This window comes from Prunus avium, chromosome 4 (assembly GCF_965620075.1).
Source record: "Prunus avium chromosome 4, drPruAviu1.hap1.1, whole genome shotgun sequence".
Classification (NCBI taxonomy): Eukaryota; Viridiplantae; Streptophyta; class Magnoliopsida; order Rosales; family Rosaceae; genus Prunus; species Prunus avium.
Window position 1 is genome coordinate 13,357,390 of NC_142287.1, and position 18,432 is coordinate 13,375,821.

General features: G+C 37.1%; 2 protein-coding genes across 4 annotated transcripts; both read right to left on the reverse strand.

Annotated features, from left to right (window-relative positions):
* Positions 1-471: 471 nt before the first annotated feature.
* LOC110768205 (putative glycosyltransferase At3g07620) lies at positions 472-14,717 on the reverse strand. 3 transcript variants are annotated; one of them, XM_088252683.1, is made up of 6 exons: positions 12,772-14,717; positions 9,392-9,601; positions 9,080-9,306; positions 8,553-8,817; positions 1,768-2,357; positions 472-1,345 (listed from the first exon to the last, which is right to left on the reverse strand). In XM_088252683.1, exons 1-6 carry the CDS (start codon positions 12,973-12,975, stop codon positions 1,264-1,266), a joined length of 1,578 nt encoding a protein of 525 aa, XP_088108809.1. In that variant the 5' UTR covers positions 12,976-14,717; the 3' UTR covers positions 472-1,263. The 3 variants fall into 3 exon arrangements, with proteins under 3 accessions (XP_088108809.1, XP_021827599.2, XP_088108810.1); XM_021971907.2 differs by having other exon boundaries at positions 8,553-8,901; XM_088252684.1 differs by lacking the exons at positions 472-1,345; positions 12,772-14,717 and having other exon boundaries at positions 1,450-2,357; positions 8,553-8,901; positions 9,392-9,982.
* A 460-nt stretch (positions 14,718-15,177) lies between these two features.
* Positions 15,178-18,253, reverse strand: LOC110768204 (putative glycosyltransferase At5g03795). Its single transcript, XM_021971905.2, has 4 exons — positions 17,732-18,253; positions 17,396-17,595; positions 16,929-17,277; positions 15,178-15,989 (listed from the first exon to the last, which is right to left on the reverse strand). The coding sequence occupies exons 1-4, from the start codon at positions 18,047-18,049 to the stop codon at positions 15,321-15,323; spliced, it is 1,536 nt and encodes a 511-aa protein (XP_021827597.2). The 5' UTR covers positions 18,050-18,253; the 3' UTR covers positions 15,178-15,320.
* Between the last annotated feature and the right edge of the window lie 179 nt (positions 18,254-18,432).

Below are 18,432 nucleotides of genomic sequence, written 5' to 3' on the forward strand. Positions count from 1 at the left end.
AAGAAAAAATTAAGAGAAATGTCACCTTAATTTTTCAAAATCCATGATTTGTCATTTGACTTTAACACCATCCAATTTTCCATCAATTTTAAGGGTATTTTAGTCTTTCCATTTTCAAGAAAAAAAAGAAAAAGAAAAAAGTGACCTTTCTCTCCCTTTCTCCCCTACCCGCCCCCAAAACACATCGCACAGGATCCCCCCTCCCCCTCTTCTCTCTCTCTCTCTCTAACCATGTATAAATTTTTTTTATAATGATTTTTCCATTTTTAAAATACCTTGAAAATGGAAAATACTAAAATACCCTTAAAATGGATGAAAATGGGATGGTGTTAAAGTCAGATGACAAATCATGGATTTTGAAAAATTAAGGTGACATTTCTCTTAAATTTTTCTTTAAGGTGACAAATTGAAACTGAGATATAATTTCAAGTGACATGTCTACCAAAATCCCTTTTGTAAAATATGCAAGAATTGGAGAATGATCTTATTCGATTAAACAACTAAGTTTGCTTTTAAATAGCCTTACAAGATAACTGAATCAAAGAAGAAGTGCAACCCACGTTTAACAACCCTAATAACGTGGTAAGTGGCTAATGAATAGGTCAAATATACAACATGTCTCTTAACAATAGGGATTATTATTAACAAAGCAGTAACAAACTACCAAATTCAAACCCTAACGACTAAAATACTAACAACTTTAACAAAACCAAATGCCAAAGCAAGCAAATTGAATTGAGGGCTTAAGAACTAGGTTATGATAACTCTTATCTAGATTTGTCAAGATTTTAAAACCATCATTGACGTGTATATTCTCTGAGACATCGATAGTTGTCGTTTTACTGATAAATACTTACCATCGTCTAAACTACCGAGACCAACCACGATGCATTGGGTCATCAACAAAAAATACTTGTTTGACTTGAGAAGCCATGAAAAATTGGTCATTCCTATGTCTAATTTTACTCAAATCTACAAGGGTAAATCCAAGTTCGTCAACTACAAGGCTCGAATTGTTATCTATTCAATCACACCTGAAGATTGGGATGACACCCTGTGCATTATACCCGTTTTTAGCCTTTACTTTCATTTTGTCAACTAGGGATGAACCTTTATATTTTAGTGTACTTGTCTAAAATATTATAATGCAATGCTATATGTGTAAAGTTGTGTTGTAGTGTATAAACTCTCTCCATCTACATACTAAGGTATGCCATATTTTGAGCTTTACCACACTGCTTTCAGTTCATTCGTTGCAAGCTTCTAGATTTGATCAAGTGTGGGAGGGTCTCTTTGGCTAAGACCACACCTGTGTCCAAGCTCTTCCTTGTTTTGCAGAGTACTCCTGGAAATTCCAAAGATTTTTGAAATTGTGGTGCAACGAAATGGTAATCCAACCAAAGTACAAGATTGAATTTGTATTTTGGTTATCATAAAACAATGAGAGTATCTGATTAATGAATCTTATAAAATAAATATTTTTTTTTCAAGCAAATAAATGAAATTAGTCACATGAAGATACATGTTATACAATATAAAAGAATTGAAAAAAATAGAATGAATAACTTTTTCTAAAGCTACATTATTACATCAAGAGAGTAAATCTCTTATTAGGAGCATAAGGTATTTTTATGTGACAAGAGTTAGTATATGAGCCTCTTTTGAGTGACCAATAAAATGGGATGAATTTATGTCAATAGATCTTGAATGCGAATGTTTAACCTCCTGAGCCAAACAGAGTGCACAATCATGTGGAAAACATCATACCTCTTAGGGGGTCCATTCATCAAAAAATGTCGTTGCACTTGTTTCACTCTCCTTTGCATTCTGAGGTATTGTCTATTGGATATGCTCATCAATATGTTCTTAATGTCTGATATATTCTTGACTGGCACTTGCACAGAAAATAACTTCCAATCCAACACATCACTAAAAGGTGGAATATAGCCATCTGAAATCAACACGGGGACGCACTCGGCATAGATTGCTTCTACCACCCTTGGACTTGCTACTTCATACCCACTTGGGCATAAGCAAAACTTGCTGCTCTTCATCATTTTTTCATAGGACACTCTTTGAGGAACTTTTTCATAGACTTGCACATCTTGGTCTTTGCCTTTCCATTCATTTAGAAGAAGGTACCTGATATGGCCATGCAGACCGCCTGCAAAGAAAGCTAATGTGGATCGCTTTGATGGAGGCTGACCCCCAAGCCTTGGGATTTCCGATGTTATAAGATTAATTTCTGGAAGCGACGCATCTTTATTGGGATTAAATCCCTCGGAAGTATTGGCGTTGCACAAAACCCTAATAGACTTGTGGAATAAATGGGGGACAAATGTAGTTGTAAATGGCCCCTGTAACAATTATTAGTGCATCAAGCAATTAATTTAATATTATTCAACTTATTTAAGCTAATCAGAAATAATGTTCTAATAGAACAAAAAATAGATAATACATGAAATAAGAAAAAGGAGAAACAGCCACTAAGGCACTTGGTACTATTTCTTAAACTTTTATGGTTTTTTATGATTTTGATGGTTAAAGGAGATTACCAAAATATATATAATTATTTCCAAAATTAATAATTGCAACAGACAAATACATATTAAATAATGATAATAACCACATAAGAAGGGGAAAAAGTGATACCACATAAATTCAAAGATATAGGGACAAAGAAACAAAGAGGCTTAATCAGACAAATACCAAAAAAAAAGTAAATAAATAAATTTAATTCGTAAATATGATTATTGTTTACATCCTAATCAACCAAGTGTATTCGGGCATTAGACGACTAATACCTAGGCAGACACGCCAGCGGCCAAAGGAAAGAAACACTCCAAATAGACACACAGACAAAGCTCTTAGAAGACGAGTGACATCACCTCCTTCTCAGCCTACCGAAGGAAGGCCCCCTTCCGAAGCGGTAACCACCTGCCGAAGCTCCTAACTACAGAACCTAGAACCACAAACACGTGTCACCTCTGCAACAGTTTGCACAAAGTCCCACATCGAAACTTTGTGCAATACTCTTGTTTTCACTTCCCTATAAATAGGGAACAGTGCCCAAGTAAAAAGGGTAACAATTTTCTCATATTTACTGTTACTCTATCAAAATTACCACATATAGCTGACTTAAGCATCAGAGAGCCTTCGGCAGGCACCACACCGGTGTCCGAAGCTTGACGACTGTTTCTTCCTCCTTGTCTTCTACAGTTTCTCCAAATACTGAAGGTCCTCACCTTCTCTCCTGTTGAAGACCCAATACTCCCTACCTAAGTTGACTCTCCCAAAAAGAGCATCAACAAATATATATGTACACACTGAAAATATGAGTGAAGTGTCGAAATTTCTCCTAAATTAACTCTCAATTTGCCTCATAAATATTTTTTCTTATAGAAAATTAACGTGTAACTTTAAGAGGTTATGAATAAATGGTATACTTTATTGATGATAACAATTACAAGATCTCGGTGTTATATACACATTGTTATGTTCCTAATAAGGTAATTACAAGCAATTACAGGTAGGATTGCTGTAGAGAATCAATCATGATCAGATATTATAGGAAGGACAACATGACACAACTCATGGTTGACTTTGGTGGAGGATTGCAGATGCAGAGGAAGTAATTGACATTGATGATGAGGTGATTTCCTTTTCTGGTGGGGTCGGATTGGATATGGGCTCAATTTGATCAGGAGATGGTGGAATGGGTGGGCTGACTATTGGAGGAGGGATGGAATTTGTATGGGCAAGGCCATAATTAATTAGACTAGGTGGCGGGACAGTGGACGAAGATGCAACAGTGGACGATTCATATGGTGCCGTCGGCTTGGAGGTGGTGGCCAAGGGTGGCAGCATGGTGGCGAAAAGGATTGGAAGATGAGTAACCGGAGGAGCAAGAGCAAACCACAAGTTGGGAGTAGCAGGGGAGACATGAGAATCTGAGTTTTTCATAACAGCAAGAAGGAAGGTGGACTCATCAAATTGGACATGACGAGAAAATAAAAGTTCATTGGAGAAAAAATCTAGGATTAGGTAGGCACTTTGATTTGTGGCGAACAAGGAAGTAACGTGTTCGAATTGTAAGGTTGTAACCATGGAAAGCACAAGCACCCAAAGGTGCGAAGCCAAGAGTAATTTGGTTGTTGATGAAAGATTTTGGTGTATAGGGAGTCAATGTGAAGAACGGGAGTTGGCATGCAATTTATGTGGTAGATGGCAATTTTGAAGGCATATGACTAATATTGGAGGGCTAAGGAGGCTTGATGAAGAAGGGAGAGACCAATTTTGACAACATGATGATGTCGTCGTTTGGCAAAACCATTATGTTCAGGTTTATGTGGCAATGTAATGAGATGGGTGTCGCCATTAGAGGAGAGAAAGTGTTGGAGTTTGATAAATTCCTCTCCAACATCAGTGTATAAGGAAATAACTTTCAACGAGAGCTTTGAAGGTGATAAAGGTAGAAAACTCATCTGATTTCTTTTCGAGAGGGTAGAGCCATATTTATTTGGTAAAGTGATCGACAAAAATAACATAATAAGAAAAACCATCAATAGAGGAATACGGAGCAAGGCCCCAAACATCACTACAAAGAATTTCTAATGGACCCTTGCTCGAAAGAGAAGAAATACCAAATGGGAGCCGATGGCTCTTATTACATTGACTTGAATGATAAATAGACTCAGACAGTTTGGAATAGACATGGATAGAAAAGGAACGAAGGATTTGTTGAAAAGTTTTATGATTGGGGTGACTGAGACGACGTTGCCACAAGTTCAGAGAGACCACCACACCCACCATGTCATGAGGTTGATGGAGGGATTGGGGAGACCACTCATACACATTGTCTTTACTTGGGCCTCGAAGAAGTATCGGCCTCGTGCTCAGATTCTTGACAAGAAAAAAAATCAGGAAAAAGTTCAATAGATGTATCATTTTTCTTATTAAATTTTAAGATAGAAAAAATACCTTTGATCATGGATGCAACATTCAAAACATTAGATAAGTGAAAGAATTGGGAGGATGGGGAAGGAAGAGAAGAACTGACAAGCATAGTACCCAAATGGAAACCATTACCAAAAGTTATTTCATTAAGTCCATCATAATGAGAGACACTAGAGAGATTGGCAAAATCAGAAGTAACATGATGGGATGCATCAGAATCAAGTACCAAGCTGAGGAAGAGGAAGAGCGGCCACACATAGTGGGATTTGCCACTTGCGGATTTTGAGAGACAAATTGAACTTGAGGACAACGTTTGGCATTATGACCTTGGGTGCCACACTGTTGATGCCAAAAATAGGGTTCAACTTAGATAGATATGAAATGGTGGATGATGTGTGAAGACGTGGGCCTTCAGCATGTGTATGTGCCTTCGGAAGTCAGTAACATTCAGTGTAAATAAAGTAAATAAGCATATAGAAGACAAGGTATACGTGGTTCACCCGAATGATGAACTACATCCACGGAGAAGGATGTTCCCATTATGATAATGTTTGTTTACATTTGTACAAGGGGATTAGACCCAAAGATAAAGGGAAGAAGGCTCAAGGCCTAAGGTACAAAGCCCAAGGGTCAAGACCCAAGACACGAAGACTAGAAGAGAGAGTCCTTTTTTAAGGGGAGAGTAGTCTTCTTTTATAGGTGAGGGGAAGTCTCCATCTATTATAGTTTTCCGATGTGGGACTCCTTGCCTTACTTAGAATTGTGACTTGTGGTAATGCTTATTTGGCTAAGGTGATGACCTCTCAAAGCATGGCACGTGGATGATCTAGCCTAGCTAGTTGCTCGGCTAGTTACGGTACCAACAGTAGTCCCCCAAGTTCGCGAGTAAGAAGGTACTTCTTGATTGGGGACTTGTAATTTTAAGTGCATTGGCCGAGCAACACCACAGTTCATCTTCCAAGTTGTATAGTGCACTACCCATAGTCCCCCAAGTCCCCGGATGAGAAGGACATTGGAGGGAGGGAACTTGCAACAAAAACCCAAGTGGTTTGCAAGTTCTCAGTTTGTTATGCAAGGGTACTGAAGGGCATGAAGGGCTGGGGGTGCTAAAGGTACAAGACTTGAATGTCGCAAGACAAATATGCTCAGGCACGGGGGTGCCGAAGGTGAAAGGATGCCGAAGGCAACACAAAGCTTGCATGTTGTAAGGCGATGTGCTTAGGCACGGGGGTGCCGAAGGTGAGCTTAGACACGGGGGTGCCGAAGGCAAAGGGGATGCCGAAGACAACACAAAGCTTGCATGTTGCAAGGCAATGTGATTAGGCACAGGGGTGCCGAAGGTGAGCTTAGGCACGGGGGTGCCGAAGGCAAAGGGGATGCCGAAGGTGACTCAAAGCTTGCATGTTGCAAGGCAATGTGCTTAGGCACGGGGGTGCCGAAGGTGAGCTTAGGCACGGGGGTGCTGAAGGCAAAAGGGATGTCGAAGGCGACACAAAGCTTGCATGTTGCAAGGCTTAGGCACAGGGGTGCCGAAGGCAAAGGGGATGCCGAAGTCGACACAAAGTTTGCATGTTGCAAGGCAATGTGCTTAGGCACGGGGGTGCCGAAGGTGAAGGGATGCCGAAGGCGACACAAAGCTTGCATGTTGCAAGGCGATGTGCTTAGGCACGGGGGTGCCAAAGGTGAGCTTAGGCACGGGGGTGCCAAAGGTGAGCTTAGGCACGGGGATGCCGAAGACGACACAAAGCTTGCATGTTGCAAGGCAATGTGCGTAGGCACGAGGGTGCCGAAGGTGAAGGGATGTCGAAGGCGACCCAAAGCTTGCATGTATGGCTCTTTGATTGGGTGCCCACTGTCTTTTTGTTCGGCAGGCAAATAGGCAGTCTTAGTAGGGCTTTCTTTTGCTATAGGCAGATTGTGCACGTGGCCTAACCTTCATGTTGGCTTTGGATTTAAGTCTTTTGTAAGACTTTGACAAAGTGGGTGTCTTCAGCATGTTGATGTTTTGATGACTCCTGATTGCTTCGGCACAGAAAGTGTTGAATGGTTAAGGATTATGATTGGAGGGGTGCCGAAGGGCACTGAAGAAAGGGAGAACGACATAAGCCCTTTTGTGTCGCTTCCCACAAACGGCGCCAAACTATTGATGCCAAAAATGGGGTTCAACTTAAATAGATATGGAATGGTGGATGATGTGTGAAGACGTAGGCCTTCAGCATGTGTATGTGCCTTCGGCAGTCAGTAACATTTAGCGTAAATAAGCATATATAAGACAAGGTATACGTGGTTCACCCGAATGATGGGCTACGTCCACAGAGAAGGATGTTCTCATTATGATAATGTTTGTTTACATTTGTACAAGGGTATTAGACCCAAAGATAAAGGGAAGAAGGCCCAAGGCCTAAGGTACAAAGCCCAAGAATTCAAGGCCCAAGGGTCAAGACCCAAGACCCGAAGACCAGAAGAGAGAGTCCTTTTTTAAGGGGAGAGAAGTCTTCTTTTATAGGTGAGGGGAAGTCTCCATCTCTTGTAGTTTTCCGATGTGGGACTCCTTGGGGTTGTTCGTCAACTGTTTTGTAATTCTCTCTCTTCTTCATCTCTCTCATATTCTCTCTATGCTTCCATTGACCCCATTATTCTGTTGTTGGTTTTGAATACCAAGTCTAAGATGCTCCTTCTCCTCCTACCGCCCTCTTCTTCGCCTCCACCGCCACCTCCATAGCCATTTCTAGAACTGAGGCCTTTGCCCTCTCATCGACCGCTCCTAAGAGTTCCTTGACATCTTTGTCTTCGGTCTCGCCCAACAGGTCGAAAGAGTTGGCGAGAATTTGGCCATCACTATAACAATGTTCTTTAGGGTTTCTAACCGATGCTATGAGCCTATGGTCAACAAAGTGGAGAAAAATGTTTGACAAATTTGCTCTCCAAAGTCGTGTGATATGCATGTGACTCTATTTGAATTTGCTCTCAAGAGTAGCATGGTATGCATGTGATTCTATTTGATGGAAAACTGAATGAAATGTGCAACACATTAATGGTGAGAGGGACATTGGCTAAATTAATTAGTTCAGATCCTTAATTTTCTAGAAAAAAAATTCATGAGGCAAATTGAAAATAAGGTACTAGTTAAGGGGGATTTCGACAATTTACTCCTTAAAATATTATAGAAGTCTTTCATTGGTTTCATGATATTTTTTTGTTTTTCCTTCATCAAAGAGAACATAGTGATAAGGCGGCTGGCTAGCTAGGTTTCTCTAAACCACAAATTTTAGTGGTCCCCTTCCTATACATGCAAAATGAAACCGACATGCAGAAAGACAAAATAAGAAAAGAGGAGCCTCAGGATGTGGTAAGTATGGGTCGTTATATATTAATTTGGAAGGCCAACAGTAATTTTAATTCTAAGGAAGGGATTAAACTTAGAAAAGAAAAGGTTAGTGATTTTAACACTCATTCTTTACCATCACTCACTTCAACTGTGCACACAACGGAAAATTGGAAGAAAAAATTGTAAAGTATTCAGTTTGGAGTGCACACAACGAAAAAATAGAAAATGCAAATTAAATATATTACTGGAAAAATTGTGTTATGCGTACCCAATCGTGACAAGATAGCATGAAATGATCAGCGCCGAGGCTTCGGTTCCAGAAGGGATGCTTATGAGCAATGAGATTAATGTAGTCGATGACCGCAAGCTTCAAGCTATTTCGATCATATGTGTCAGGCAAATACAGGAACCGAACCATTCTAGCCACACTGAAGGGAAGAAAATAGACAAATGCCTTATCGGGGTCTCTAGTACGATACATGTTGCCCTTCTCCATCTCATGAATAAACCTTCCCTCTGATGAATATATGCTCCTACATGGACCGTCATGAAATATTAGCACCTCTCCTTCTTCGTACACATAAATCTTGAACAACTTCTCCATCTCTAGGTAACTCCTACATATGAATTATTTATACATCGAGTAAGATTCGGACAGACGATTCTAGTAACATAATGTCAAACTGTAAATTGAACTACGTACTAATTATGTTTAATTTTTATTTTGTTGCACGATGTATAATGTGACAACGTAAGTATTTGTTTAACATTAAGTAGAGATGGGCATGTATATACCTATGAAAGGCATTAGGGTTCCGATATATGGGGCCTCGAGGAACATAATCAGGGTCTTGATGGGTTGGTGTCTTGTTTCTAACTTTAGCCGCTTCTCTTATCGAAAACCTTGCTCTACCCAAACTTGCTTCTAATTTTTCAAGCTGGCTGCTGCTGCTCATGAATAGTGTTTTATTAGGTCCTTCTACTTGCTGGATTATCGTCTCTTGCACTTCATCATCAACTCCCTAATTAATTACCAAAAACCAAATTAATTAAGAAAAATCAACATCCAGAGAGAGAGAGAGAGAGAGAGAGATGAATGTTTCTCACAAGTATCTGAGGGGCAGGAGCTGGGGCACCTCTTTGATTATTTGAGAAAGTGAAAACTGGAGCTTGTGATGGTTGAGGCTGCCATATTTCTTCTGTAGATGAAGGAACAGAGTAGTTGCTTCTACTATTACTAGTATCATTACTAGCTACTCGATTCCATGTAGTCTCCGATGATGACGACGACAATGATGAAGAGCTGAAGGCAGTTGGCTGTACAAGAAAGATTACCAACAAAACCACCAAAGGGATTACAAGCAATCTCACAAAAATTGAAGATACGGAAAAAACTTGTGTCTTTCTAGTGGATGCTCCACCAAAGGGCCTCATCTCTCCAGTCTCCACTTTCGTTGATGCTCCATATCCAAATTACGCACCAACCTCTCTACAGTGGATACTGCGTATATCCACTACTACAAGCTAGTTTCTTTTTTATTTTCTTTCTCTTTTTCAGTGAAGGATAGAAAAGGACTGAGGGAAGGGTGAAATTTTGGAATTTTGGAATCACCTACAGCTTGAACTTAGACAGTGACCTCTTCAGCAGTACTTGCTCTATGTGTGGGTGTGGTTCGCTTGAATTTTTTATTTCTTAAAATGCATGTGACCACGTTCTCCACAACCAAGTTTGTGGTTGTCACGAGATAGGCCCTTGTAACTCTTATTTCCTAAACGTAAACTCATCTGTTTTTAAACTATTATCAAAAACCCAAATTTGAATATAGGTTAATAGTTGTAATAATATTACAAAATATTTACACACTATGCCATCCACCTTACTTGTCAAATTCCTTATATTTAGCGTTTATATTTAATTCTTTTTAATTTGGCACCTATTTAGTATTGAAACGTTTTGAGAAAAAGAAATCAATGAATACATAAATGATAATGTAATACAAACCGTACACTAATATACTACTTAAATAATAACAATATTAAACAATGATAATATATATCTAAATCGAAATAATCTTTTTTGAAAGAATATTGATTAGGTAATTGTATATTGAAAAATTATGGTGATACATGCAAAAAATAATTACCTACATATCTAATACAAGATAGGTAAATAGATAGATACATACTTATGTAAAAAATAAAAAATAAATAAAAAATTGGTACAATAATTTACCTACATATTAGATAGACAATTCGAAGAATTTATAAATTTGTATCAGGTATATTATCATATTATTTCATAATAGGTACAATTTTCATATACAATAGAGGTACATTATTATTTATTTCTCACAAAACAAATTTACATATCTAGGTACATTATCTTGTAGAAAAATATATGTACATTATTTTTTTCATACAATTTTTTTTTACATATCTAGGTACATTATATATAAGCAAAATATAGCTACATTATTATTAAGAAAAATTATGTACATTATTACGTTATCCTATTAGATAGACAATTAGAAGAATTTATAAATTAAATACTTACCCAAAAATATATATGTGTGTGAATTAATATATAGACACTAACGTTAAATACTCATGGGATTGTATGTGCCAAACATTTTGAAATTTCAAACAATTAATGTGTGAGTAGTCAAATTTGGAATCAATTCCAAATTTAGGAGGAAAGAAATCAACACAATAAATTGAGGAAACCAACATTTAATACAACCACATAATAGGGTAAACTCTAATTAGGGGTACTTTTGGAATATGAAAAGTAAAATAAATCAGATTTTAAGCTTAATTAGGTAACTTTCTAAGTTGGATTCTAGTCATTGGGTTTTACTTATAATAAATTGTGTTTTCTTCATAGAAAAATAAGACGATGCGTTGTAGGTAAGAAAAAAAATTAGTTTGAAGGAGGAAAGCCATATTTACTATGTTTTATTTATTACTTTTTTACTAGTATATGTGTATTTTTTAACTTTTACATTTTATTTTTGGGTTTTTAACTGTTAAGGTCGTTGAACTTAACCTCAAGTTTTAATTGAGTCCCGAAACTTTTTTTGAGGGGCAATTACATGTTTTAACTCGACAAGTAGTTGCAATTGGGTCCTAACATAATAGTGTGTTTATTTGGCTATCAAAATGAGGGCTAAAAGCATCATTTCCATAAGAAGAGTCTCCTAAGCTCTTTTAGTCAACCCTCATTTTGACAGCCAAATTGACAGACTATCATGGTAGGACCCAATTGCAACTACTTGTCGAATTAAAGCATGTAATTGCCTAAAAAACGTTTTTAGGACTCAATTGAAACTTGAGGTAAAGTTCAACGACCTCGACAATTAAAAACCCTTTATTTTATTATTTGTTTAGAAAATTAGATATTAACCCAAAACTTCAAGCATTCATCGGGAAAAACCCATGGGTTTTTAAGGATCAATTGAAGCCTATTTTTGGGTTTATATAAACATTTGAATTAATGGCGATGATGATGTGTCAGCTGATTGTTTGAGCTAGATAAGTTGACTTTTCTCAATACCCATTTTACCCTCATTAATATCCATTTGTTATTTTTTATACAAAAAGAAATGTTTTCTCCATTTATTATTAAATTAATTGCAAAACAACCATTTGTCCCATTTGTCAACCCTTAATTATTGTATGATTTAAAACACAGTAATATTTTTTAGGCCAAGAGTGATTATTGTGACCTTTTTAATAAATATCGCATTTAAGGCTATACCTTCTCATTGATTTGAGCATATCTCAAGTTGGTAGTTTTTTTTTGGGGTTGTTAGATCTAAGTCCAAAATGTTTGGTTGCAATTAGATCTAGTCCACGTCTTTTTGCATTTTGATTCAAGTCCTTTGACTTTTATTCTTCAATTTTTATACAATTTTTCCCTTTGAACTAAAAATGGAAATAAATTTAAAGAGAATGATTTCATGCATCTATTTCCTCCTCATTCAAATTTTGACCTTGAATTTTTTTTATTTCCATCATAAAGCCCCACAACAATAAAAAGAAATCATCAATAAACAAGATATCTATCTATGCAGTAAAAAACCATTTAACAAATACACAATTTTTTCTTTAACTTGTAACCTAACCCAAAGGTAAAAACAAAGAATATGTTATATATTATGTTACAAATAGGTACAACACATAAGATAAAATGATGAAGGCATGCATATATGTAGATATAGGTAAGTTAATATAGAAAACACAAAAATCAACCTAATTATCCATGCCATTACCTAATATTGAGGTACATTAAGCACAAAAAATTTGCTACCTATGACTAAGGTGCATATAGAAAAGTCATAAAATGTGTTACATACACTATAACTTAGGTAGATAAAAAAGAAAAAATCTTTTAAAGTGTCATACCTATACCTTAGATACATAAAGAGGCAAAATAAGATAAGAAAGAAATGCACCATGTGAGAGACCCACATGCTAAAGGTAAATACCTGAAACCCAAAACCTAAATCACCATGGAGAGCAAGACTTGTAAATGTGCCAAGAGCTTGCTCTTTTGCAATTGACAGCTCTTTTTCTAGTCGATGCTGAATTTCAGAGATCACTTGAACGGATTGCAATGATGGTCCTGCTTTCAATGATCTCGAACGTTGGTATGGGGACTTCACATGTTCAAGGAATGGTCTTTTAGACATAAAATACCTGAAACAAAATATTTGAATTAATTAGAAAACACTACAAAGAATAGGGTAACCTTGGGCACATAACCAGGGAAGAACGTTCGTTCAGTCCTTGGCAACGATGCCAAAATTTGTTGTTATGTTACTCGCAATTGTACGGGCCAATTAGTAGTATAGCAAGACAAGTATGAGGTCGTACCCACGAGGACTGAGAAGTTCAGATCAATTATGTACTTAGATTACCCAATTCTAGAAACAAGAAGTTAATTCTAAAATAGATTTTAGAGTGAGATTGAGTTTGGAAACAAATGAAGCAAATGAAATTGGAATTTGAAGTGAGAGTGCTTGTGATTGCGAAAACAAATAAACAAAATGAAATTGCAAATGGAAGCAAGTAAACAAGTGTAACAAAGAGTGGTCTTAAGGGTTGGAAAACAGATTTGGAGACTAGGGCATTCGATTCACCATAACAATCCAATTCTAGGTTATAAGGGTTCAAGTGACAAGTCTAATTCAGATTAAAAGATTAATTCTAGATAAAGTATTATTAAGCCATGTTGTCTGGTCCTAACCTTGTATTCCTAATTCCCTAATTAGATCCTTGTTGTCGAAGCTAAATTAAGCATTAAAAATCTATTAAGCATAGAACAATGTTTTAAACAACCAAGCATGTATCTAATCCCTATTGTCGAATGTCCATACATACTCTTCCTATTCATAGTTCAGTTAGAATTAACGCATATGATGTCTACTCTTAATTCCAAACAAGATACACAAATCTGAATGGTAGCTAAGCATTCCGATTAGCATATAGGCAGGTAGGCATAATGAATAAGAACATGAATCATGAATCAAACTTGAAACTTGAAATTTATAAACCCAGAATATTCATGTTAGGTTATATCGAAGCCCTAGTTATAGATTTAGCTACTCATAATGGGAAAGAAACTTAAGCAGAAATGAGAAAACATAATGAATGTAATAAGAGTAGAAAAACCCTTTTCTGAAGTTCTTGTGGCATCCAATGCTTTTCTAAGAGCTTCTCCACGTCTAGAAGGATGTATGAAGGTTAAGAACGTGATTTGGGATTATTTTGGGTGAGTGGTGATGGCTGAGAAAGAGGAAATTCGTAGGGAAATGGAAGAAAGGCTTGCTGGGACAGTTTTGGTGATTTGGGGCTGTATAGAGCTTTGGATTGATTGTTGGAGTGTTTGGGGTTATGAGAGTGTTTGAGGGTGAGTTCTAAATGTGTTTGGGGAATGATGGGAGTGTGGAGGATGGAATGAAGGATGGATGAGTTGTGGGAGTGTGAATCCCTGGATGTGGTCGATTTATGGTGTGGAATGGAAGTGGTATTTATAGGAAGAATGAAAGGAGAATTCCGAATTGATTTATGCCTCCACCAACAACACTCACTTCACCAACCTCACTTAACTCAACAATGCAATAGAATTCTGAATTGATTTGGTTGTTGCACTTCACCAAAAAATCCCACCAGAAACCATAGCTCATGCATAGCTCATCATGACCAAGCAAAAATCAGCTCATCCTAGGTCAGCATGACTAGCAACTTCATGGGCTCACGAATTGGGCTTCCCTTAAGCAACTCATGACTTTGAGACGTCAATCTTGAAGTTCAGAATGTCATCTTTCCAACTACATGTCATTTGGGCCAATCCAACGTCGGATGAAGATGTTAAGGTCGAATTGAATTGCTAACTCAGTATGCACGTACGTTTTTGCACCATTTTGATTCTTTTCCTATCAAAAGCCACCATTGTTACCTAAAGTTTAAATAACTGAATGATAAACACAAAAGAGATTAAAAAGCACAAGTTTAACTCAAAAACATAACCAAATCATAAGCTAGAAGGGTTTAAAATAATATACAATTATGAACTGATCACCAAGAGTCCTTTACTAGTAAGTACCATACATGAAGCTCTTCCTTGATTTGCTGGTTACTCTTGGCACCTCCAAACATGTGTGAAATTGTGTTCCAGCAACAAACTATAGAGACCAAAATGGAAATCCAAAAAAAGTGCAGGAACTAAATTTGTACTTTGGTCATTATAAGGAATTTGATTAGTGAATCTTATAAACCGCATATTGAAATCTAATTTTGTTATATTTCCACCAAAAAACTAAACTTATTCACACAAAAATACATGTTTTTACAATAGATAAGAATTGAAAGAAATTTTTTTAACAAAAAGGGAATAAATATATATATCTTTGCATAACTTTTCTAAATCTACATTCCTTACTTCACGAGAGTTCTCTTTTAGGAGTATAAAAATGCTTTTATGACAAAAAGAGTTAGTATGATTTTATTATAGTGACCAATAAAATGGGATGAATTAGGTCAATAGATCTTGAATGCGAATGTTGAGCCTTCTGAGCCAAATAGAGTGAACAATCATGTGGAAAACATCATATCTCTTAGGGGTCCCATTCACCAAAAAATGTCGTCGCACTTGTTTCACTCTCCTTTGCATTCTGAGGTATTGTCTGCTAGATATGCTCATTAATATATTCTTGATATCGGATATATTCTCGACTGGCACTTGCACAGAAAAAGACTTCCAATCCAACACATCACTGAAAGGTGGAATATAGCCATCCGAAATCAACACCGGGATGCATTCAGCATAAATTGCTTCTACCACCCTAGGACTTGCTACTTCGTATCCACTAGGACATAAACAAAATCTGCTGCCCTTCAACATTTTCTCATAGGACACTCCTGGAGGAAGTTGGTCATAGACTTGGACATCTCGGTCTTTGCCTTTCCATTCATTCAGAAGAAGGGACCTGATATGGCCATGCAGACGACCTGCAAAGAAAGCTAGGGTGGATCGAGTTGATGGAGACTGGCCACCAAGCCCTGACATTTCTGATGTTTTAAGATTTATTTCTGGAAACGACGCATCTTTGGAGGGATTAAATCCTTCTGAAGTATTTGCATTGCACAAAACTCTAATTGACTTATGAAATAATAGGGGGACAAAGGATGTTGTAAATGGCGCCTGTAAAAGTTAACAGTGCTTCAAACAATCAATTGAACATATTTAAGTTATTAATGAGAAGAAAAAAATAATAAATTCCAAGCTAGAAGAAAAAAGATGAAACATGAAAAAGGAAAAGGAACAAACAGCCACAAATAAAAGGCACTTGGTACCACCACTCATACCTCATACTCACAATCCAAAAAGAATGAATTGCAATCAAACACCAAATATTCCTAAATTTCTCCTCAGGACAAAGGAGGCTACAGAGAAAGGGATAATTTACCCAGAAGTTGTTGTTAAATCAAGTTTTTGGATTTTTGCGCCGTATAAAATTACATGCCGTTTTAAATTTATTACTGTTTACTTGTGTAAGTGTTTAAAACAATAGAAAATATCTAAGAAGTTTAGGTGGGACCAGGTCTAGGGACAGACAGAAGTGGCACCACATAAATTTAAATTATAAGTCCCCCTATACTTGCCGTTATCTATACGTTCAAACTTTCAACACACTGATTTGATCTAGTAATTTAAAACCAGGGTTAATTAAATGGTGAAAGCAACCATGCATAAATATCAAGCCTACTTGGCAGTTTATAAAATTCGTACGTCTTTCATTGGATTCGTGATTATCTTTTTATATATCTAAGGAGAATATAATCTTACAAGCCACTAGCCAGGTGTAGGTGTCTCTAAGCCACAAATGCAAAACAGGAAACATACATATAGAAAGACAAAATGAGAAAACAGGAGCGTTAGGATATGGCTTTATGTGCATTTGGTAGCTAAGAGTAATTTTAATAATTTTATCCAAGGGATAAAAATTAGGAAGGAACCCAAAAAAACAACACTCTAGTGATTTTAAGTTTTAACAACGTTTTTTTTTTTTATCGTGGTCCCACTCACACAAGTATTTAGTTTGGAGTGTAGATGGTGAGAAGAAAAAAGTGGAATATGTACCCAGTCGTGACAAGATAGCATGAAATGGTCAGCGCCAAGGCTTCGGTTCCAGAAGGGATGCTTTTGAGTGATGAGATTGACGTAGTCAGTGATAGCAAGCTTCATACCATGTCGATCATGTGAGTCGGGCATATACAGGTACTGAACCATTCTAACCACACTAAAGGGAAGAAAATAGACAAGCGCCTTATCGGGGTCTCTTGTACGATACATGTTGCCCTTCTCCATCTCATGAATAAACCTTCCCTCTGATGAATATATGCTCCTGCATGGACCGTCATGAAATATTGGCACCTCTCCTTCTTCGTATACATAAATCTTGAACAGTTTCTCCATCTCCAAGTAACTCCTAAATGGATTGTAAATTGTAATATAAGATGTTAAGACCTCGGTAATTGAACTATTAATCATGTCAAATTTTTAATTACGACCATCCACAATCTAACAACATAAGCATATATTATTACCTATGGAAGGCATTGGGGTTCCGATATATGGGGCCTCGAGGAACATAATCAGGGTCTTGATGGGTTGATGTCCCGTTTCTAACTTTGGCAGCTTCTCTTATGGAAGACCTTGCTCTACCCAAGCTTGCTTCTAATTTATCAAGCTGGCTGCTGCTGCTCATGAATACTGTTTTATTTGCTCCTTCATCATCATCAACTGCCTAAATATTAATCACCAAAAACCAAATTAATTAAGACATATATATATATATATATATATATATAGATAAAGATAATTAAGAAAAAATAAACATCCAGAGAGAGAGAGAGAGAGAGAGAGAGATGAATGATTCTCACAAATATTTGAGGGGCAGGAGCTGGGGCTCCTCTTTGATAATTTGAGAAAGTAAAAAGTGGAGCTTGTGCTGTTGGTCGAGGCTGCCATGTTTCTTCTCCAGATAAAGCAACAGAGTAACTACTATTACTACTACTAGTATTACCAGCTGCTTCATTCAACGTCGTCTCCAATGATGACGACGGTGACGATGATGATGAAGAGCTGAAGGCAGTTGGCTGTATGAGAAAGATTACCAACAAAACCACCAAAGGAATTACAAGCAACCCCACTAAAATTGAGGATATGGAAAAAACTTGTGTCTTTCTGGTAGGCCTCATTTCTCCAGTCTCCACTTTCTTTAATGCTCCTCCTTCTTATCCAAAATCTATATATCCACTGGGACTACTACTACTACTATAGCTGGTATATTTTTTTCTTTTGTTTTCTCTCTTTTTCAGTGAATGTCGGCCTAGGGGCTTGTAATGTTAGAAAGAAAAGGAGGAGTTAGGGAAGGAGAGGGAGGGGTATAAAAGGTATAACCATATAGTGGAATTTTGGAATCTCTCCTACAATTTGAACTTAGACAGGAACCTAGCAACGTCCTGCTCATAGTGATAGCGACCTCCAAGACTACCTCTCTCTCTCACTGTGGACGTGGCTCGTTTGCAGTTTTTGTTATTTTCTTAAAATGCATTGTGATGCCATTTTCCAAAACGAAGTT

Bases quoted from the DNA above. Each gene is read 5' to 3' on its own strand.
- LOC110768205 (XM_021971907.2), bottom strand. From the start codon at position 12,975: ATGTCTAAAAGACCATTCCTTGAACATGTGAAGTCCCCATACCAACGT. The intron at 9,307-9,391 runs GTGAGAAACATT...GTAATTAATTAG, and splicing joins CTCCTGCCCCTCAGATACTT to GGAGTTGATGATGAAGTGCA. The intron at 1,346-1,767 runs GTATGATGTTTT...TGGAATTTCCAG, and splicing joins ATGAATGGACCCCCTAAGAG to GAGTACTCTGCAAAACAAGG.
- LOC110768204 (XM_021971905.2), bottom strand. From the start codon at position 18,049: ATGAGGCCTACCAGAAAGACACAAGTTTTTTCCATATCCTCAATTTTA. The intron at 17,278-17,395 runs GTAATAATATAT...CAATCCATTTAG, and splicing joins AACCCCAATGCCTTCCATAG to GAGTTACTTGGAGATGGAGA. The intron at 15,990-16,928 runs GTACATATTCCA...TAACTTTTACAG, and splicing joins TGCTATCTTGTCACGACTGG to GCGCCATTTACAACATCCTT.